We start from the raw sequence: 23,193 nt of genomic DNA, 5'->3' as shown, positions 1-23,193 counted from the left end.
TTACAGCACAGTCGGCAACCCTAATAGACAATATATTTACTAATGAAATAGAAAATAGAACCATAAGTGGTCTCCTAATTAATGACATCAGTGATCATCTACCTGTTTTTATAGTGTATAACAGCAATTACAGGAAGGTTAAACAGGAAAACACAATAAAATACAAACGAGTGAGAACAGAAGAGTCAATAAACGCATTCAAAAGTGATTTACTCAAGCAAGAATGGGAGATGCTGTATAAGGAAAAAAATATTGATAAAGCTTATGAGATTTTTTTAGGAAAATTTAAACTGTTATATAATAGTCATTGCCCAGTAAAGAAATATAGTAAAAAACAAAAATATGCAGAGTGCCCATGGATTACAAAAGGATTGCAAAATGCATGTAAGAAGAAAAATACCTTATACAGAGAATTTATAATGAACAGAAGTACAGAAGCTGAAAATAAATACAAGAAATATAAAAATAAATTAACGAGTATTTTAAGGTCATGTAAAAAGGAATACTATGAAAAAATACTGATTATGAATAAAAATAATATTAAAGGGATCTGGAAAACATTAAATACCATCATCAAAAAGGGCTCGGGGCAGGCAGACTATCCTTCGTATTTCGCAAATAATGATAGAAATATTACTAATATGAGAGATGTGGTAAATGAGTTCAATAAATTCTTTGTAAGTGTTGGGCCAGACTTGGCTGAAACAATTCCTGATATAACAGATTCTGTAGAGAAAGAAACTAGACTCATTGACCGCAATCCTCATTCGATGTTCTTAACGGTGGTGGAAGAAATGGAAATCATTGATATTGTTGGGAAATCACAAACAAAAAACTCTACAGACTCTGACGACATTGATATGGAAATCGTTAAGAGAGTGATAGAGGGCATTTCCAAACCCTTAACACACATTTGCAATTTGTCCTTACAAACTGGTACATTCCCAAAACAAATGAAAACAGCTAAAGTAACACCACTGTTTAAAAATGGCGACAGACACCAATTCACAAATTATAGACCTGTCTCTCTACTTTCTCAATTTTCAAAAATACTGGAAAAAGTCTTTAGTAATAGACTTGACAAATTTATAGATAAACACAAAATAATAATGGATAGTCAGTATGGTTTCAGATCAAATAGATCAACATCATTGGCATTAATGGAACTGATCGAAAATATCACCAACAATATAGATAAAAGACAATGTATAGTTAGTGTATTCATTGACCTAAAAAAAGCTTTTGACACAATTAATCATGACATATTACTTGATAAACTGGAGTACTACGGCATTAGAGGAGTGGTGTTAGAATGGGTAAAGAGTTATTTGAGAGACAGGCAGCAATTTGTGAAAATTGGGGAATATCAATCAGAGTGTATGGACATTGTTTGTGGAGTTCCGCAGGGGTCAGTATTGGGACCAAAGCTGTTTATCCTCTATATCAATGATATATGTAGAACATCAGATATACTACAGTTTATTCTATTTGCAGATGATACAAATATTTTTTGTGCTGGAGAGAATTTACAGCAGCTTTTGAAAATTGTCACACAAGAAATGATTAAACTGAAAACATGGTTTGATAGAAATAAGCTATCATTAAATTTGGAAAAAACTACATTTATGTTATTCGGAAATTGTAAAAAAGATGCAGGAGCAAAATTATTAGTAAACAATGTTGAAATAGAGCAAGTTTCGGATACAAAATTTCTGGGTGTGATAATAGATAACAAAATCTGCTGGAAACCTCACATAAAGCATATACAAGCCAAACTGTCAAGAAGCATCTCCGTACTGAGTAAAGTTAAATATTTTTTGCCTTCCAAATCACTCCGGGTACTTTATTGTTCACTTATATTGCCATATTTGGAATACTGTGTGGAAATTTGGGGAAACACATATAAAACTGCACTTCAACCAATATGTAAAATTCAAAAAAAAGCAATCAGGATGATTAATAAAGCAGGATTTAGAGACCATACTAACATCATGTTTTTGAAATTAAAAATACTGAAGTTTATGGATCTTATAAAATATAAAACTGCAAAAATTATGTACAAGGCCAGATACAATATGTTACCAGGAAATATACAGAGGATGTTCTATGACAGAGAAGGAGACTATGAATTGAGGGGGAAATTGAATCTAAGGATTCTTAAAGCACGGTCAAAGGTTAAAACCTTTTGTGTCACTATTTATGGGGTAAAACTGTGGAATAGTTTTACTATAGATCTACAGCAATGCTCAGGAATTAGTAAGTTCATGAAAATACTTCGAAAACTGATTTTGGAAGAATATGATACCGATAAAGATGATGACCCATTGTATGTATAAAAATATCAAATTATATCCAAATTATATCAATCACGGTAGCCATGTTTATATAGGTTCTCCTCGTGTATCGTGTGGAGTATGTGATGATGGGAATTAGGTGAATTATGTGGAATCAATAAGATGTTGAGCAGGGGTAGGAATTAATAAGTATGTTCATACTTCTTCCTACTCCTTTTCAGACCAAACATTGTTACATTATGTCAGACGATTTTGTTTTATTTCATTATATATTTTTTGTTTATCTGAACACATACATGTGTGTGCTTATATCTACATATATATTCGTATCTGTAAATGAAAATATATGTAGTGTGTATATATTGTTTTTTTGTTTTATATGTCTGAAACAAATAAAGATACAATACAATACAAAACAATACAATCCATGCGGAGGATATGGCCGGCCAGTCGGAGTCTTTGGCATGCAACGATGTTGTGAAGTTTGACTGTGCCACTCCTTCGCAGGACCTCCTCGTTGGTGATGTGGTCGGTGTAGCGGATCTTCAGAATCCGGCGAAGACATCGCTGCTGGAAGACGTCGAGCTTGGTGTTGATGCAGGCCGATACCTTCCAAGTCTCGCTGGCATAAATGGCAGTTGGGATCACGATCGAATTAAGCACGCGGAGTTTGATCTTGAGGGAGATGGTCGGGGAGAACCAGATCTTGTTCATCCTCCGAAATACCGCAGCTGCCTTTCCAGTGTGGCACTTGACATCCACCTCCGCGTTGCCGTCATGGGAAATCGCGCTACCGAGGTAGGTTCTCCACTTCTTCTAGCAGCTGTGTCCCGATGTAGATCCCCCGTCGTGGGTCCATGGAGCTGACGTGCATGAGCTTCGACTTTTCAGAGCTGATCCTCAGGCCAGTTCCATTAATGGGAACACAATGGAAAGAAACTATATCATTCGGATTGTCTACATAGGAAGGAACTACTTCCTCTTCCGCCTTTCATAGTCATGTGCGAAATACGGATGTATAAATGTGTTGCAGCCCCTTGGCATGCACACTCACAACAATGGCTGCGCATAAATGGAGTCATGTGCGGACGTATTTTACAACCACAAACAGCCGAGGCGTGGTTTGCGATACATGTGGCAAAAAAGTAAGGTGTTGTGGCAGCTCCACTAACCTTGTCAAACACCTCAGAGTAAATCATATCACAGAATATGATGAGCATATGTTGAGGCAAATTGAAGAGGAGGAGAGGAGAGGGACAGGACAGGTGCTGCTAGGGCGAGACAGACGTCTTTCACGGAGTCCTTTAGTGCCGCAGGCAGGCAACGTGTTCAAATAGCGCACAACTTCAGTTTTTTTATTTCTATATGATGAATTCTGCATTATTAAGTGATAAGAACAATTAATCGAATGTCCTGTAATCATTATGACTCTATAATTTGAGATACAATAAAAGATGCAATAAATAAAATACGTTTTTGTACAAAGTATCAGTATCGGATCAGTATCGTCGATACCACCCTGAATTTTACTTGGTGTCGGATCGGAAAGGAAATCAGTGGTATCGCACATCACTAATTAAAGCATTATGATTGACTATAAGATAACAGAACACAAAATAACAATATATGCAAGTGACAAATGGCATTCAGTCCAGCCACTTTGTCACAGGATCAGTGAAGCAAGTTTTCTTTAACTGACCTTAGGTGTTTTCAGTAATGTAATTCTTCAGTTAGTTGAAGACTAATGTAAACCACCATTTGTCACGAATACGAAACATCATCAGTTGTGCACCCCCAACTCATTGGGTGTTTCAGCTGTTTATCACAATACACCCTCATTTACAGAGTATTTTCCAAAAGGTCTTTGGGATCATCAAGATGTTTTCTTCCAGACACATTCTTTTGGTGGAGTCATGAACACTGACTTCAACTGAGGCAAATGTTCTGGGGTCTTTTGTGACTTCTTGGATGAGTGATCACTGCACTCTTGGTCAGCTGGACACCCCTGGGAAGCTTCACCATGGTTCCATGTTTTCGCCATTTCTGGAAAGGGGAGCAATCACTTTTCACACAGGGCTTGAGCACTCTGATTGAATACTAGAGAAGCCTTTTTCCCATGAAATCTGTTTAAATCCCCCAAAACATTTCTTTAGAATCTTTTTGTTTATTTTGGCATTATCAAAGACAAGAGATAAGCATTCAAATCCAATATTAACTGAAACTGAGAATCTCTGAGCTGTTTCACCTGTTGGATGTCAGAATTTCCTTATCAGTTCTCTTATTGATTCTTATTAGGTTCTCACTGGTTCAGCTTTAAGAGTTACCACCATCTCTAAGCAGCATATAAAAGATGTTTTTTGCATTTTGCATGTGCATGCCACCCTGAACAACAAAGCACTGTATGATGAACAGTGTGTTTCTGTCCAACAGGGTACAAAGGTGCCATGGATTCAGATGAAAGGAGGATTGTTCTTGTGGGGAAGACGGGAGTGGGGAAGAGTGCAGCAGGAAACACAATCCTGGGGAGAGAGGCCTTTGAATCAGAACTGTCACCATCCTGTCTGACATCTGAATGCCATAAAGCAAAGGGGAATGTTGACGGTCGAAAGGTAGCTGTCAATGATACTCCAGGCCTTTTTGACACGAATTTCACTCAAGAAGAAGTATTGAATAGGATCAAGATGTGCATCTCTCTGTCTGCCCCTGGTCCTCATGCCTTCCTTGTGGTTCTTCAGCTGGGCAGGTTCACTCAGGAAGAGAAAGATACTGTTCAGATGATCCAGACCACCTTTGGTGAAGATGGAGCAAAATACACAATGGTGTTATTTACACATGGAGACCAGTTAAAGAAGCAAACCATTGAAAACTTTATTTCAGAAAGTCCTGATCTCATAGCCATCATTCGAAAGTGTGGTAACAGATACCATGTCTTCAACAATGAAATCAAAGATCCCAAACAAATCTCTCAGCTCCTGGACAAAATTGACAAGATGACTGTGGTTAATGGTGGAGGTTACTATACCAATGCAATGTTCATGAAAGCAGAGGCAGCCATAGAAAAGGAGAAAGAGCGACTCCTGAAGGAGATGGAAGCACAGAAGCAGAGAGAGCTTGATAAACTGAGAGCCAAATATGGAGGAAGGGCCACCAGAGAGAAGTGCAAGGTGCAGATGAGATATCATTATGAAGCCAGAGCCAGAGCTGAAAAATCAAATGACTTCACTTCAGCACCAGCAATAGCTGTTGCAGCAGCCTGTGGTGCTGCCATTGGAGGTGTGCTTGGAATTGCAGGCGGTCCGATAGGTTTGGCAGTTGGAATTGCTGCTGGAGCAGCTGTTGGAGCTACAGTTGGTGCTTTAGCAGTGAGAGTCTCAGATTGCTGCCACATACAATGAAGATTTTGGAGGATTAAATTATTCCCCAGGAAAATTTTGGCAGTTTTGGTCAACTGCATCTCAAGAAACATTTTTGCACAAATAAAGAATACGACTTTCCTAATCACTTTTTAATACTTAGAGAAATAATTTGAACATGTACAAGTGAGAGATACTCAACTGTTAATAACTTCACTATTATTTGTATATGATTATAATCACTAATGGGGTGGCTGTAGCTCAGGTGGCAGAGCAGGTTAGCCACTAATCAGAAGGTCGGTGGTTCGATCCCAGGCTGCATCCTGGCTGCATGCCAAATATCCTTGGGCAAGATACTAACCTTGTTTGCCTACTGGTGGTGGTCAGAGGGCCCGGTGGCGCCTGTGTCCGGCAGCCTCGCCTCTGTCAGTGCGCCCCAGGGCAGCTGTGGCTACAATGTAGCTTGCTATCGCCAGTGTGTGAATGTGTGTGTGAATGGGTGGATGACTGAATGTAGTGTAAAGCACTTTGGGGTTCTATGGACTAGAAAAGCGCTATACAAATGCAGGCATTTACTAATGGAATATCAGTATCTATATAAATTCTGTTCTGGGAATATTTTGTATTTTTTTTGTCAGACTGGATTGAAAAAGTGTCATTCTAAGCAGTGTTGGTCAAGTTACTTGAAAAAAGTAATCGGATTACGCGTTACTGCCCATCTCTGATTCTAAGCTTGTTCAAGCACAAACATGAAACCAGCCAGTCATGCTGGTACGATATTCCACAACCTTGGACATGTGAGCTCTAGGAGAGATGTAGCTATCTATGTGAAATCTCTATACCAGCGGTCCCCAACCCCCGGGCCACGGACTGGTACAAGTCCGTGAGTCATTTGGTACCGGGCCGCGAGAGTTGAGACTTGGGTGTGAAATGTATGGTTTTCAGGGTTTTTATCGGTTTTTAGCGTAATTTTGTTATCGTTTTTTTCATTAACTCGGTTTTCCTGGGTCTTTTCACGTGTGTTATGAATAAATCTTCTTTTTTTGAGACCGGTACTAGTTTTATTTTGTTTGTATTTATCCGCAACTCCCTAAAGGCCGGTCCGTGAAAATATTGTCGGGCACAAATCGGTCCGTGGCGCAAAAAAGGTTGGGGACCGCTGCTCTATACTATTCTCTCTAATATTCTGGGGATTTTGCCTTGCTGTTGATCAACAATGGACTTGCACATTCAACTCAAAGTTCTTGATTAATTCTAATTAATTATTTTGATGCTGGTGTTTGAAATGGAAGAAACTCATTTATTTTGAAATATGTGTCACCATTTAAATGACCTGAACCCAATTCAAAAATGTTCAGTGTTCATCTTTTGGACATGGATATACTGATATATGGTTGTTGTGTTTTGGCTATCGGTGATTGCCTTAGAGCAGGGGTCTAGTAAGGAAAAAAGATTTGCACTCACTTTCGCAGTTTTGTGTTATACAATATTTAAAATTTAAAAAACCCACTATATTTTCATAAATATTTGTCAGTGTATTTTTTGTTTTGTTTTTTTGTACTTCTCGAACACTTGAGTGGCCCTCCAATGAGATGACAGTGCTAGCAGTGGCCCCCAGCTCATTTGAGTTTCAGACCCCTGAATATATATATATATATATATATATATATATATATATATAGGTGTATAGACATGTTTGTCTGGCAGTCTCTCTAAGGACTTCAACAGTAAAATCAAGGCTTGAACCTCACACAGACCTTTGAAGGGTTGTAAACACACACGTTATCCTGTATATATCGTACTTACTATTGTTTGAGTACTTGCGATTATTTTATTGTACTTTTTATATTTTACATTTATATTTATTATTTATCTTGCACCAAGGGAGTGGCACTCCAATTTCATTGTACTCTGTACAATGACAATAAAGGCTATTCTATTCTATTCTATTCTATTCTATTCTATTCTATTCTATACACACACAAATGTTTTAAAGAAATTGTAAGTCAGCATGTTCTTGTAGGGTGAAAACAAAACCTTTTAAATTAAGTTGCTTACATTGTGTCATTAGGGTTTTTGTATTTAAAGTTTCTTTTTTTCCATCTGGGTGTTCCAAATAGGTAAAAATACGATTTAAAAAAAGGGTCAGTAACGTAACCCTAGATTTGTTGTGGGTGGCCTGGTAGATAGAGGTTAAAATAAAAATGCTTATTTGCTAATGAGCGTCGGCACCAATTTATGCACTCATATTTTATTAGTTTATGGAGATTGTTTTTTCAGTCTCTTAGAATTGGGTGCTTGACAGTCTAGAAAGGCCAGCTTTTATCTTACACTGTGATGGTGAGCAAATAACTTGTACACTGTACAATCTACACTAAAGTTCAATATTTTATACAATGACGGCAGAAAAAGAAAAAAAACTGAAAAAGAAAAAAGATGTTCCTATGTTTTATGTCTGCAGGTTCTAGGAAGCAGAAGAAGAGTGATGAACTACGAATTATTTTGGTGGGAAAAACAGGAGGAGGGAAGAGTGCAACAGGAAACATCATCTTAGGAAGAAAAGATTTTCAGTCTGAACTAGAGATGGCATGATACCACTTTTTTATGTCCGATACCGATACCGATATCATAAATTTGGATATCTGCCGATACCGATATGAATCCGATATAGTGTTTTTTAATCAACAAAACAGTTTTTTTTTTTTATATCTTGCTGCATTTTGTATAAGTTCATAACTCAAGTTTAAAACAACAACTACACTAAAGCTATTCTGTTATACCTGTATGCAAAACAAAATATTTCATAGTTCAGCAATACTGATCAATCTAATAAACTTAAACCTACACCATCCTCCCTATTCTGGTATTTTAAAGAGTACTTAGCGTAAATATTAAGCAACCTAACTAATAGGGTTCCAACTCCCAGCAACAACAAAAATAAATAAATAAAAAATAGGGAACCACCCCTCACGCTCCACCTCATGATGCTTAATCGACATAATCAACCTTAATTTGATGCAGTGTGAAAAAAAATGCACAGAAATCAATTATTTTTCAAGAAATATTAAATAGATTCGACATCTTTCTTCAACAAAATTGCAGACTGCACAGATGGTACCTTCCCAAAGTAAAAAGTACTATAGCTTACTAGGGTATATTAGACTTAATAGTCACTATATACAGTAATTGACTTCTATTCCTTTTACATCAAATTAAAACTTTGGGTGTCAGATAATTATTTATTAAAAGCTCGACATTTTAAATGAGAATAAGAAAGAAAAGTATGTCTTTGTGCCCCCTTTTCCCTGTTAATGCCCTATCGGCCCCCCTGGCTAAACTTTGCTAGATCCGCCCCTGCACAGTTACCAGCCGTCAGCTACGTAGAAAAAGATCCTCGAGTAGAAAGTAACATTAAATAAATTCTAACAACAGCTTATCAAGCTTAAACGTGTTGCTGTTGTTTATCCGCTGGTTTCCTCTTTCTGGTGCAAAGTGGGCCAAAACCAAACAAGAGAGACGGACTCATGACAGAAAAGCCGATCAGCTGATCATTAAGCAGTTTCATGATTGAAGTAGCAGCAAGAAGAGGCAGTCGCTTGTTAAGCTTAACGCAGGAATGCTTTACAAACATTCAGAGATGGACTTACACACTTGCTTTACTTCTCTCGGGGATAACTTTGTCGGAGATGAAATGCCGGGTTGCTAGCGAAGCTCCAAATGCTATCCAGACCACCGACAGATCCCGCATGCCACAGCCGCTCTATCACGTGATGCATACTGCTTCGACGTGCTAACGTTCTGAGGTGAGTTATGGCGTGTTGCAAGTTTTGTGAGGTGCTTTCGTGATATTTAATGGATCGTATTACATTTTTTATTTTTCTCCGATATCCGATCCAGTAATTTAGGTCAGTATCGGACCGATACGTAATATCGGATCGGTCCATCTCTAGTCTGAACTGTCCCCACCCTCCTGGACATCTGAGTGCAAGAGAGCTCAGGGAGATGTGGAAGGTCGAAAGGTGACCATCATTGACACTCCTGGGGTATTTGACAATAATGTGACTGAAGAAGAAGTGTTAAAAAAAATTAAAATATCTATTTCTCTGTCTGCTTCTGGCCCTCATGCCTTCCTGATGGTCTTAAAGCTTGGTAGGTTCACACAAGAAGAGGAAGACACTGTGAAGATGATTCAAAGTACTTTTGGTAAAGAGGCAGCCAAATACTCGCTAGTTCTGTTCACACATGGAGACAAACTAAAGAAACAAACTACTGAAAATTTCATCTCAAAAAATTTATGACTTCAAGAGCTCATTGAGGGTGTCTATGGCAGATATCATGTCTTCAATAACGAAGTGGAAGACCCAGAACAAATCAGGCAGCTTCTAGAGAAAATTAACAGAATGACTGTGGAGAATTGTGGGGGTCACTACACAGTAAACATGTTGAAAAAGGCAAAGAAGGCCTCAAAGAAAGAGAAACAGAGACTTGCAAAGGAACGAAAGGATGAAGAGCAACAGAGAAAGAACAACCTAAAGGCTGAAGTCAAAAGAGAAATGAATTTAACAGGACAGTCAGTGAAGCATGCAACATGTCTGTTGCAATAAGAAATTCTAACTTCATAGAAGCAAAAAACTATTGCCTAGTTTAATGTATTACTTTTATAATATTGCTTTTTGGCTGTAGACTATGTTGTTAACTTGTTTTAGTCAGAGCCAACTTTGCTTAACAAAGCATTATCTACATTGCCAAAAGTATTAGCTCATCTGCTTTACCACGCATATAAATGTGAGTGACATTTTATTTTTAATTCATTAAAATGTGATTTAATATGTAGGTTTAATCTGATGTTAGCCCACCCTTTGCAGCTACAACAGGATTAGTTCTTCTGGAAAGACTTTCCACAAGGTTTAGGAGTGTGTTTATTGGAATTTTTGACCAGAAGCGCACTTTTCACAATCTTCCTCACCAAACTCACTGTTACGTCCCCTGGCTAGTCTAGGGGGTTGAAGGGACGAACATAAATGTGGATAGAGACGGAGGAGCCAAGATGGTAAATTTAAAAGGTTTATTTAATACTGGTGATGGGACGTAGGTTCAGACCGAGGTGTAACGTCAGGGAGAGCCAAGGCCAACATAACAAACAAAACATCCCTGACGTAGAAATAAAAGAAACTTACCTAACTCCAAAGAAACAAAAGATACAACCTATAACCATAACCTACCTAACAACACATAAACAGGAGAAAACAGGATGTCAAAACAAAAGGCAGCTCTCCCCTACAAGCAGTCTGAACATGAAACAACAATGCTCACACAAAATACAAAGGCATGCAAGCCTGCACCAGTATGGCAACCAAAATGGCCGGAGGGCCCAGAAGCACAGCTCCACAGGCCTTAAATAGTGCTCTGCTGATTACCAACCAGCCGGACTCTGCACAGCATCCAATCAGGACAGAGGAGGTGGAGCCTGGACAAAACAAAGGGTTAATAGGGAGAAGAGACATCCTCCTGGGGGATGTAACACCCCCACCCAGAAAAACAAACGTATAAGTTTGTTAACCTTACACCATCACATTCTTGAGAGGGCATCGGCCACAATATTTTCACATCCTCTTTTATGCTTTATTTCAATGTTGTAGTTTTGTGAAATTAAAGCCCACCTCATCAGTCGCTGATTGTTGTTATACATACGAGAGAGGAACACGAGAGGATTGTGATCAGTGAAGACCTCTACAGGTTGGGAAGTAGATCCCACATACACGTCAAAATGCTGAAGAGCCAGAAGCATGGCCAGAGTCTCCTTTTCAATTGTCGAGTACCGCCTTTGATGAGTATCGAACTTCTTGCCAAAGAAGCAGACAGGATGACTCACTCCTTGTCCGTCATCCTGAAGAAGAACAGCTCCAGCCCCCACCTCACTGGCATCCACTTCAAGCTTGAAAGGTTTAGAAAAGTCTGGAGCGACAAGAACAGGTGAACTCGACAGAAGACCTTTTGCACATTCAAAAGCATGTTGACACTCAGGACTCCAAATGAATGGTACCTTCGGGCTGCACAGGTTTGTCAGTGGTGTTACGACTTCAGAAAAATTCCTACAGAAACACCTGTAGTAACCAACCATCCCCAGAAATCTGCGCAGCTCACGGCGTGTTGTTGGCACAGGAAAGTTAAGAATGGCATTAACCTTTGCACTGATAGGGCGAACCTTGCCCTGCCCAACTTCCTTTCCAAGGTAGGTCACTGTAGCCTTACCAAACTCGCATTTAGCCAAGTTGAGGGTCAAGGAAGCATCAGCTAAACGCTTGAACACAGTGGTTAAGGTGTCAACATGCTCTGACCAGCTGGAAGAATAGATGACCACATCATCAAGATAAACATTACAGTTTGCCACACCAGATAATACAGTTGACATTAACCTCTGAAAGGTAGCAGGAGCATTTCTCATTCCAAATGCCATAACTGTATATTGTAAAAAGTGATCAGGTGTTACGAAAGCTGAGATTTCTGATGCTCTTTCTGTCAGAGGTACTTGCCAATAACCTTTAAGGTCAAGCTTACTCACATAAGCAGCAGATCCGACGCTGTCAATACAGTCCTCAACACGGGGCAGTGGGAAGGAATCAGGTACTGTTACTGCATTTACCTTGCGGAAATCTGTGCAAAAGCGAGGTGTTCCATCTGATTTTGGCGTAACCAGGCACGGAGAACTCCATGGACTATAGCTTGGGATAGCCAATCCATGCTTCAGAAGGTAGTCTACTTCTGTGTTCATCATTTCCCTTTTTGCCATATTCACACGGTAAGCATGCTGCTTAATAGGCACGGCATTCCCAACATCAATGTCGTGCTCTATTACAGTAGTACGGGAAGGCATGTCCCCAAAGAGTGTTAAATGAATGGTGACGAGCCTTTCAATGTCCAACTGTTGCTCACGGGTCAAGTGAGACAGATATATAGACAACTGGGACAGTACCTCAGAATTAAGCATTCTGGCATTCTGGTAGCTGGCATCACAAAGTTTGAGCCCGTCTTCATCTAAACTTGACCTCAATCCTGAGGAAGAGTTCAACAAGAGAGGTTCTGGAGATGAGATTGGCTCGGACGGAGATGCCACAGACTTATCTGCAGGACCACAGAGAGAGTCAGCTCTAGAATGAAAAGATTTGAGCATATTGAGATGGCACAAGCGTGTTTTACGCTTCCTGTCTGGGGTTTTAATCACATAGTCAGTGTCATTTACTTTCTTATCCACCTGGTATGGTCCACAGAAGCGGGCAGACAATGCAGAGCTAGCAGTTGGTAGAAGAACCAAAACCTTGTCACCTGGATTGAAAGATCGAGGAACGGCTTTCTTATCATACCAACTCTTCATCTTCCCCTGAGCAGAGGAGAGGGCTTCTGCAGCTGCCAACCTGGCCTTATGGAGGCGCTCTCTGAACTGTGAAACATAATCCAGAACATTAGTTTTCACAACATGGTCTGTTGACAAGAACTGTTCTTTCAACAACTTCAAAGGTCCCCGGACAGAATGACCAAACACTAGTTCATTTGGGCTAAACCCAAGGGACTCTTGCTTAGCTTCGCGCATGGCAAACACCATCAGAGGTACTCCCTCATCCCACTCTTTTGCAGTATCCAAGCAGTATTTCTGCAATGTTGCCTTGAGTGTCTGATGCCAGCGCTCCAATGCTCCTTGAGACTCAGTATGGTATGCACTTGACACAACATGCTTAATCCCCAGAGTCTGCATGACCTGCTTGAAAAGTTTAGACAGAAAGTTAGTTCCTTGGTCTGTCTGGACTACTTTTGGTAAACCAAAAGTAGTGAAGAACTTTGTCAAAACTTTAATCACCAAAGGTGCAGTTATTCTTCTGAGTGGGACAGCTTCTGGAAAACGAGTCGAAGTACACATTGCAGTCAGTAAAAACTGATTACCATTCTTTGTCTTGGGCAATGGACCAACACAGTCCACAATGACACGTTCAAAAGGTTCACCAAGTACTGGTATAGGATGAAGAGGAGCTATAGGAACTGTCTGGTTTGGCTTTCCTGCAATCTGACATGTTTTACAAGTGCGGCAAAACTCAACTATATCAGCCTTCAATCCTGGCCAAAAGAAATGGTTGAGTATCTTGTTGTACGTTTTTGTAACTCCCAAATGACCAGACAGAGGGTGCTCATGTGCAAGGGAGACTACGTAGTGACGATACTCAAGAGGCACAACAATCTGATAAGTAGTGCTCCAGTCACAGTCATCAGAACAGCTTTCCTCTACGTCTGCTGTTAGACTTGGGTGGGCAGTCCACTTGCGCATCAAGACCCCATCTTCCAAGAAATAAGAAGCCTTTTTATTTCCTGTTTCAGAAAGAAAAGTAAAGCATTTAGTCAATGAGGGATCAGACTTCTGAGCAGCAACAAGGCTTTCACGTGTGACTGGCAAGTCTAACTGTGGAAGATGTAGATCCTTCCACTTCTCAGTAGTATCCTTTGAACCACTTTTAAGATCAATCAGGGTTTGCAAATCATCTGTAGCCAGAGCCTGAGCCAACGAAGAGTCTGACAAATCAATTTCTGCAGCTTTACGTCTTGCTTGAGCCCTGGTGAGAACACAAGCAGGAAAAACAGATGGGAAACATGTTGCTAGGTCGTTGCTCTTCAAGTTTGATTCTGGATCATTTGTTACTTCGGGAACAGGTTGCACTTTTCCACCAGCAATATCATTTCCCAAAATGAACTGCACCCCTTTTATGGGAAGTGAGGGGCGTACTGCCACAGAGAAGATGCCATTAACCAACTTTGACTTGATGTGTACATAATGCAAAGGAGCTTCGACATAGCCCATTTCGACTCCTTGAATCAGAATACTACCATGACAAGAGGAATGGTCACTCAGGGGTAATACATCAGATAAAATCACAGATCTTGACCCTCCCGTATCTCTGAGTATTCGAATGGGTTTTTCATCCTCAGGCTTCCCAGTCAATGACACAGTGCCATCTAAGAGGAAGGGTTTGAAGCAGGGATCAACTCCTTCACTTTGGTCCCTTCTCTCAGCACGGATGGTTTTAATTAAGCCTACTCCTTTTGGTGACTGGTTCTTGCGCTTCAAAGCGGGACATTCAACAACAACATGACCAAGTTTATGACAATAGAAACATTCCCTTTCAGTCCTTGGAGCAAAAGTCTGTCGTGGGCTTGAAGGATCCTTTCGTGGGGGAGGTTCTCTGGTGGTAACTTCACGTTTCTGCACAAAAACAGTTTTATGAGTCAGCACAAATTCATCAGCTATCACAGCTGCTTCTTTCAAAGTGGAAACCTTCTGTTCATTAAGGTGTACAACAATGCGTTCTGGCAGGCCATTTTTGAACTCTTCCAGCAGTATCAGTTCACGTAAGGAGTTGTAGTCAGGAACTTTACTTGCTGTTATCCATCTATCAAAAAGAGTAGCTTTTTCACGAGCAAACTCTACAAAAGTCTGATTTGCTGTTCTTGTGTGATTGCGAAAGCGTTGCCTATACGCTTCGGGAACAAGCAGCAAGGATAGCAGACTTCACTACATCATATTTCAAACTTTCTTCCAAAGACAAAGCAGAACAGACTTCTTGTGCTTTGCCTACCAATTTGCACTGAAGAAGCAATGGCCAAACTTCTCTCGGCCAGTGCAATGAGGCAGCTACACGTTCAAACACATTGAAATATGTATCAACTTCTGATTCACGAAATGGAGGTACCAACACAATGTTTTTACTCACATTGAAACCACCTGGGTTTACAGGGGAGGAGGTTGTTTCACCAACAGATGAATTTGCAGAACTAGGTTGAGTAGTAGTACTTCTTGAAGTCTGTGCCTGTAACTCCAACTGACGCAGTCTGACCTCCCTTTCAATCTGCAACTCCAGCTCCAACTTTTTCAGCTTTAACACCTTTTCTGTCTCTGCTTCCAACCTGCGAAGTTCCAACTCTGCCTGACGAGCTTGGGCTTTATCCTGAGCCTCAAATTGTAATTTAGCCAAACGTACCTTGAGTAATACTTCTTGTCTTGAACGAGGAGAAGATGGAGTAGCAAAAGAAGGTGAGCCATTAGTGCTTAAATTTTCCACCGTTTGTTGCTCCACAGCAGCAGGGTTTTGCCCTTCGTCCTTTAACACAGCAGGCTTCACTCCTTCATTAGGGGTCCTGTCAAGAGGAACTGGCAAACGAGGTGATTTAGAAACAGGAAGCAGGCCTTCTTCCACAAGTTTGTTTGAAACAGCAGTTTTCAAGTCCTCTTTCACCATTTGCCTTGATACATTTAACTCAAAGTGTGCTGCTATAGCAAACAAATCACGTTTTCTACACGCATTTAGCTCCTCCCAAGAAGGATTACTCAAAAATGCACTCAAAGCAAAAACACCAGTTGCCATACTAACTACCTCTGCCAAATACACCAGCAGAAACAAACAACTCCAAACCTTCACCATCCACAAATGGATTAACCAGGACTTTTATCCCGGACGAGCCCCCAATTTATGTTACGTCCCCTGGCTAGTCTAGGGGGTTGAAGGGACGAAAATGTGGATAGAGAAGGAGGAGCCAAGATGGTAAATTTAAAAGGTTTATTTAATACTGGTGATGGGACATAGGTTCAGACCGAGGTGTAACGTCAGGGAGAGCCAAGGCCAACATAACAAACAAAACATCCCTGACGTAGAAATAAAAGAAACTTACCTAACTCCAAAGAAACAAAAGATACAACCTATAACCATAACCTACCTAACAACACATAAACAGGAGAAAACAGGGTGTCAAAACAAAAGGCAGCTCTCCCCTACAAGCAGTCTGAACATGAAACAACAATGCTCACACAAAATACAAAGGCATGCAAGCCTGCACCAGTATGGCAACCAAAATGGCCGGAGGGCCCAGAAGCACAGCTCCACAGGCCTTAAATAGTGCTCTGCTGATTACCAATCAGCCGGACTCTGCACAGCATCCAATCAGGACAGAGGAGGTGGAGCCTGGACAAAACAAAGGGTTAATAGGGAGAAGAGACATCCTCCTGGGGGATGTAACACTCACTTATTCATGTCTTTATGCACTGTAAAATGTAATATTGTGTTTAATTAAAAATATTAAATAAGCTGAACTCAATTTTTATCAATTTGTTATTAGAACTCAATTTAAATAAGTTACAAGTACTTTTTATGCAAAACGCTGATAAACTCAATTTATTTGAGTTGTCTTAACTTAGAAAAACTAAATAAGCTGGAAGTTTTGCTTCTCAGTGCGGAAGGATGAAAGATGTGTTTTGAAAATGCCACGTCACTACCGTCCTCCTCCCTCTTGGATCAGTCCGCATGTTCATGGTGCCAGCATTTGTTATGGAATATGTTGAGCAAACCTGGAGAAGCGTCAGCTCAAGAGATTATTGTCATTGCTGTGAATCTTTACCTGATACACTGACTTGGTAAGTAAATGTTTACTCTTATTCAAACTGATTTTGTGGCTTCTCTTAGTTTAGCAGCAAGTTTATAATCTTGCTAGCTAGTTAGTGTTAGCCTAGCGTTGCTGTTGCCGCTGGGCTCATGTTACTTAAAAATTAACACACCCTTAAAAACCTTACATAAAACTATGTCGGTGAAATTTTCTGTTGATTGTTTGAAATAAAAAAGTGAGATAAGAGCCCAGACAAAATTCTTCGGGAGGTGCAGCCATTAGGGGTGTGGTGTGGGGGGTATTTTCAATCCATAGCCATAACTAACTAACTAACTAACTAATTATATATATCATGTTTAACCTGAGTAGCAAAAGACCGCAGGGGGTTGAAAACAATAAGCCAGGAGTTAGCTGTGCTCATGGACTCTATCAAGCCTTAACCTCCCGGTCAGCTATCGCGCTGGTGGATAACAGAGCTCTCCGAAAACGTGGAAGCACTTTTGCAAATATGTGATATTTTGATAAATTAAGTAGATATTTGAGCATTACACAGCTACATTCTCACCTGAAAATATCTTAAAAGGTTATTTTGTGACCCAGAAAGGGTAGTCTGGGGAAAAGGAGGATGGCATTTGTCGGCTGCGGTTGTCGGAGCCTGTGCGTACTTATTGGCCAATGGCGGAGGAGCGCGGCTAAAAAACTTATTACTTTTTCTGAGTCACAAAATCAACTTTTAAGATATTTTCAGGCGAGAATGTAGCTGTGTAAAGTTCAAATATCTGCTCGATTTATCAAGACATCACATATTTGCAAAAATGCTCAGACGTTTTCGGAGACGTCCATTTTTTTCATGCTTTGTGGCAGCTTTTGAACATCTGTGGCATCTATTAATGTCAAATCTAGCCTTTATTTAACAACATAAGCAAACTCCATGTTACAATGATTGCACAGCCATTAAGGATCAAATCAGTTTCTGAAAAATGTTCTGTTTTTTCTCCCTCTGCTTGCTTCTTACTGTCTTTGAGGCTCGGGACCAGTACTCCTGCTGTTGGACAGAAAGACATCAGTAAGTATTCTGGTTTTCCAATATATTAGCAACTGTCAGTGACATTTATAATAATCAGGCTGAACTTTAATCATACTTTAGATCAGCCTGTTTTACTTATTGTTTTATTTGTGCTTTGGTTTGGGGAAGTTGTTTCTTTACTGATCTTTTCCTGTCTTCTGTTATTAGACTTGAGATATGACTGCGCGATGCTGTTGCTGGTGACTCCAGTTAATTCTACAAGACATGCTGTGTAAGTAAACAAACAACAACAGTTTGGTCTGCATTTCTTGAAAGATCACATCCCCCAAACTTAGTTTAGAGGGTCTACACTGTATATAGTGAAGTCTGCAAGTTTTCTAACAACAAAATTTGTTTTGTGCCCAAATCATTTTGCACATCATTAGAATGAAAGTTATTGGCCATGTTTGCATAGCCCTTTTTAAAATGATGCTTTCATGACATTATTGTGTGTTGGGTGGTGGTCAGGGCTATCCAGACTGACAATTGGGACACTGAATGTCACCTCTCCGGTGGGGAGGGAGCCTGAGATTGTCTAAATTTGAGTCTGTTTATACCAAATGCAGAAAAAATGTTTTAAGAAAGCAATTAAGTTCATGTTCCAAAAAATACGATTGTTTGCTTGCAGGACAACAGGAGAGATGAGTCCTCCATCACAGATGGTGTGGTCAGTGAAGATGGTCGCCTGCAGGTTCAAGCTCATTGCATCTCCAACCCACATCCAGTGACACTGTACTTAAGGGAAGTTAAAGACTTTCTTCTGCACCTACATTTGGATCACCTCGATCCATGATAGTCATTCAGGCAGTAATGCCTGGACTGGAAACAAGCCATCCTTAAAATATTACAACATTCCAGCTCATGTGTTGGAATGCAAAACAAATGTGTTGTTTAAATCAGAGACTGCACTTGTGACAGAACAACAAATATTTTATTTTGATTATATAAGTAATGTAAGTACAAAACAAACTTGTGGTAGGCCTAAACTTATTTTCAGAATAATTACATCTGAGACTTTGTTTCATTGTAAGATTACAACAGTGATGGCAATATAATTGTTTGTTGTTCAGCAGAACAGTGTCCAGTATGTTGGCTTTTATACTTTGTTGTGTTTGAAAATAAAAGTTGGGCTGATTTTAACATCGTTACAAAAAGTGTTGTTAATTATTTTTAATCATATTCAGGTTACCACAAATTGTTTTTTCATTTAGTTGAACTTGAAATGTTTGTCAGTAGGTAAACAATTAGTATTGTACAGTCAGTATCAAGTTATTCTTAATACTGTAGACTTGCACTGTATAAGTTGTCCTAACAGTCATCTTAAGTAAGCTTTACTTAGTTTTGTTCAGGCAACGAGTTTCCTTAATTTTTTTGAGTTCTGCGAACTAACAAGGCTGTATAGTGTACTCAAAATGAGTAAGTTGCCCTAACTTGGTCATCTTACGTAAACTTGATCCAATTTTCTTGAGTTCTGGGAACAAATGAGCTTGTACAGAGTACTCAAAATAAATAAGTTGTTCTAATTTAGTCATTTTTAGCTAAGCTTTACTCAATTTTTTTGAGGCAACGAGTTTCCTCAATTTTTTTGAGTTCTGGGAACTAATTAGATTTTACAGTGTGGACCTTGCTTTGTGCACTGGTAAAGAGGCAAACTACAAACTGTTTACACAATGCTTGGAGCATAAAATTGTCCAAAATGTCTTCGTATGTTGAAGCTTTAAAAGCTTCTTTCACTGGAACTAACTCCTGAAAAATAACTCTACACATAACTCCCCAACAATAAAACTACACTTGGCACTGTGCAGTCAGACAAGTACCATTTTCCTGGCAATGACCAAACCTAGACTCGTCCTTTGGATTGCCAGACACAGAAGTGTGATCGTGACTGTAGAGAACACATCTCCACTCCTCTAGAGCAGCGGTCCCCAACCTTTTTTTGCGCCACGGACCGGTTTATGCCCGACAATATTTTCATGGACCGGCCTTTAAGGTGTCGCGGATAAATACAACAAAATAAAACTAGTACCGGTAGAAGATTTATTCATAACACACGTGAAAAGACCCAGGAAAACCAAGTAAACGATAAAAACGATAACAAAATAACTCTGAAAACCGATAAAAACCCTGAAAACTATATATTTCACACCTGAGCCTCAACTCTCGCGGCCCGGTACCAAACGACCGGGGGTTGGGGACCGCTGCTCTAGAGTACAGTGGTGGCATGCTTTAGACCACGGATGCAGGTATGGTATGGATGCAGCTGCTGCCAAGGAAATCCATTGCTTGAGGCTCTCTACACACTGTTCTTGAGCTAATCTGAAGGCCACATGGAGTTTGGAAGTCTGTAGCAATTGATTCTGCAGAAAGTTGGTGACTTATGTGCACTAGACCTCCACTTTGTGATCTGTTTATTATAATATTATATACTATATATATTAATGTTATAAAATTTGTTATAATATTACTACCTAGGGCTGCCACGATTAGTCGACTAGTCACGATTACGTCGACTATCAAAATTGTCGACGACTGATTTAATAGTCGACGCGTCGTTTGAAGCTTTGTAAGATCACAAAAGACGCAAGAATAAGTAGTAGGATTTAAGAGTGTAATAACGGACTGAAACAGAAGATGGCAGCACTGCATGTACAAGGATGCCAGCTGCTGTTAAACCCTGAAGAAGAAGAAGCAGCTGTGTCACAGAATTCATAGCGCGGCCCTGCTCAGTTTCCAACAATGGCGGCAGCTAGTTAGTTTTATTATTACTCTTATTATTCTTTCTGGGTCACAAAATAAACTTTTAACATATTTTCAGTCGAGAATGTAGCTGTGTAAACCTCAAATATCTGCTCAGTTTATCAAGACACCACATATTTTCAAAAGCGCTCTGACGTTTTCGGAGACGTCTGTTACCCACTAGCTGGATAGCTAGCCGGGGGCAAGGCTCACTAGAGCCCGTGAGAACACCGGACTCCCAACAAATCGTTTTCAAACCCACCGCCGTCTTTCGCTACTCAGGTTAAATATATATAAGTCAATTAGATAACTTAAAAATGTTATTGTTTGGCTTTTTTTTGTATTTTATTTGTTCCTGAGTAAATCGGTTTGGCTGAGATTAAAGTTATAGTTTTTACACAGATGGATAAACGTCAAGCAGACAACTGATTATCAGAAGTGTGAGATGCTGGAGAATATACTCCGGTGTCCTGTTATATTTTAGATAGCAAGGAGTTTATTAAACTTCACCGAAACAATCTGCAAATTTCATTAAAATTTAATAAACTATCATCTTGTCTTTATTTTTAGTTAGCACAGACCTTACACACTTAAAGCTGTAAGCTAATGATAGTTATATAAGAGCAGATGCATGCTTGTGCAGTAAGCTGTACGTTTTAGGTCCAATGGATGCATGATCTGATTAGTCAACTAATCGCAAAAATAATCGGTGACTAGTCGACTATCAAAATAATCGTTTGTGGCAGCCCTATTACTAACACATGACTGTGGAATATTTAGTTGTCATGGTCCGGGTGAGTGCTGGGATTTTCCACTGGAGCGTGGTCACCACCCCTGGGCGGAGTCACCCTGCACTTGCATTACCACACACCTGCGAGCAACTGAGCTGCCGGCATTTAAGACCAGCATTCACCACTACTTGCCGCCAAGTGATCTGCTAACCTCAGTTAGTGTCATCCGTCACAGGTCTTGTTAAATTTTAGAGGTCGTTATTCTGCCCTCATTAGGGTGGTTTCTAGCTTGACAGATAGCTAACAGGGCCACAATAAACATCCGGGAGTCCGGAAATCCCATAGACGGGCTAACGTGTTAGCATCGCGGCCATTTCTCACACAAAACTCTAAACTGCTACACATAACTATCGCGGGAAAGCTTACACAACATATAGCAACTACTTACAGGCATGTGCTCTCTCAGGCTCAGCAAGAAAAAGTGAACAAAAAGTGGAACTGCTTGAAGAAGGTGTCTTCCAGAAACTGGCAGTAGGACTGGGAGTTGAGTTTGACTCCATCCTCAACCCGAAAAGGCCCCACAAGCTCATCTTTGATGATACCAGCCCAAACCAGTACTCCACCTCCACCTTGCTGGCGTCTGAGGCGGACTGGAGCTCTCTGCCCTTTACCAATCCAGCCACGGGCCCATCCATCTGGCCCATCAAGACTCACTCTCATTTCATCAGTCCATAAAACCTTAGAAAAATCAGTCACAGAGATATTTCTTGGCCCAGTCTTGACGTTTCAGCTTGTGTGTCTTGTTCAGTGGTGGTCGTCTTTCAGCCTTTCTTACCTTGGCCATGTCTCTGAGTATTGCACACCTTGTGCTTTTGGGCATTCCAGTGATGTTGCAGCTCTGAAATATGGCCAAACTGGTGGCAAGTGGCATCTTGGCAGCTGCACGCTTGACTTTTCTCAGTTCATGGGCAATTATTTTGCGCCTTGGTTTTTCCACACGCTTCTTGAGACCCTGTTGACTATTTTGAATGAAACGCTTGATTATTCGATGATCACGCTTCAGAAGCTTTGCAGTTTTGAGACTGCTGCATCCCTCTGCAAGATATCTCACTATTTTTGACTTTTCTGTGCCTGTCAAGTCCTTCTTTTGACCCATTTTGCCAAAGGAAAGGACGTTGCCTAATAATTATGCACACCTGATATAGGGTGTTGATGTCATTAGACCACACCCCTTCTCATTACAGAGATGCACATCACCTAATATGCTTAATTGGTAGTAGGCTTTCGAGCCTATACAGCTTGGAGTAAGACAACATGCATGAAGAGGATGATGTGGACAAAATACTCATTTGCCTAATAATTCTGCACTCCCTGCACTGTTGTTGCCTGTGTATGCTCATCTACCTTTGTCGAATCTCCCTCCAGAGTCTTAGCACAGGATCTGACTTTCTGGATGAGCTTCGCTATGCCACATACAAGTGTCTTCCAGCTGGAAAAGCTCTCAAACCTGTGTGAACCAAGCAGTCTTTCAGAAGCTTTCGTAGAAAAGGTTGCAATCAGTGGACGCACATCTGCATTCTTTTCTGGTTCTACAAGCT

General features: G+C 40.2%; 1 protein-coding gene and 1 pseudogene across 3 annotated transcripts; both read left to right on the top strand.

The window, feature by feature from the left end:
* Window positions 1-1,038: 1,038 nt before the first annotated feature.
* LOC146551459 (GTPase IMAP family member 9-like) lies at window positions 1,039-5,689 on the top strand. Of its 3 annotated transcripts, none has more exons than XM_085257610.1 (2): window positions 1,039-1,304; window positions 4,756-5,689. In XM_085257610.1, exons 1-2 carry the CDS (start codon window positions 1,258-1,260, stop codon window positions 5,687-5,689), a joined length of 981 nt encoding a protein of 326 aa, XP_085113736.1. In that variant the 5' UTR covers window positions 1,039-1,257. The 3 variants fall into 3 exon arrangements, with proteins under 3 accessions (XP_085113736.1, XP_085113737.1, XP_085113738.1); XM_085257611.1 differs by lacking the exon at window positions 1,039-1,304 and adding an exon at window positions 2,980-3,002; XM_085257612.1 differs by lacking the exon at window positions 1,039-1,304 and having other exon boundaries at window positions 4,733-5,689.
* A 707-nt stretch (window positions 5,690-6,396) lies between these two features.
* On the top strand, window positions 6,397-10,251 carry LOC146551458 (GTPase IMAP family member 9-like; annotated as a pseudogene).
* Window positions 10,252-23,193: the final 12,942 nt, after the last annotated feature.

The sequence above is a fragment of the Mchenga conophoros genome, linkage group LG19 (genome assembly GCF_057382185.1).
Source record: "Mchenga conophoros isolate Kocher_MC1m ecotype Shallow Benthic linkage group LG19, M_conophoros_male_GT1.1, whole genome shotgun sequence".
Lineage (NCBI taxonomy): Eukaryota > Metazoa > Chordata > Actinopteri > Cichliformes > Cichlidae > Mchenga > Mchenga conophoros.
Note: the sequence above shows the minus strand (reverse complement) of the source record. Positions and strands in the feature narration are given on the sequence as shown.

What these genes read in the sequence shown, in the direction of transcription:
- LOC146551459 (XM_085257610.1), top strand. Translation starts at nt 1,258, where the DNA reads ATGACATATTACTTGATAAACTGGAGTACTACGGCATTAGAGGAGTG. An exon ending in ACTACGGCATTAGAGGAGTG is followed by an intron (nt 1,305 to 4,755) that starts GTGTTAGAATGG and finishes TTCAGATGAAAG; the next exon opens with GAGGATTGTTCTTGTGGGGA.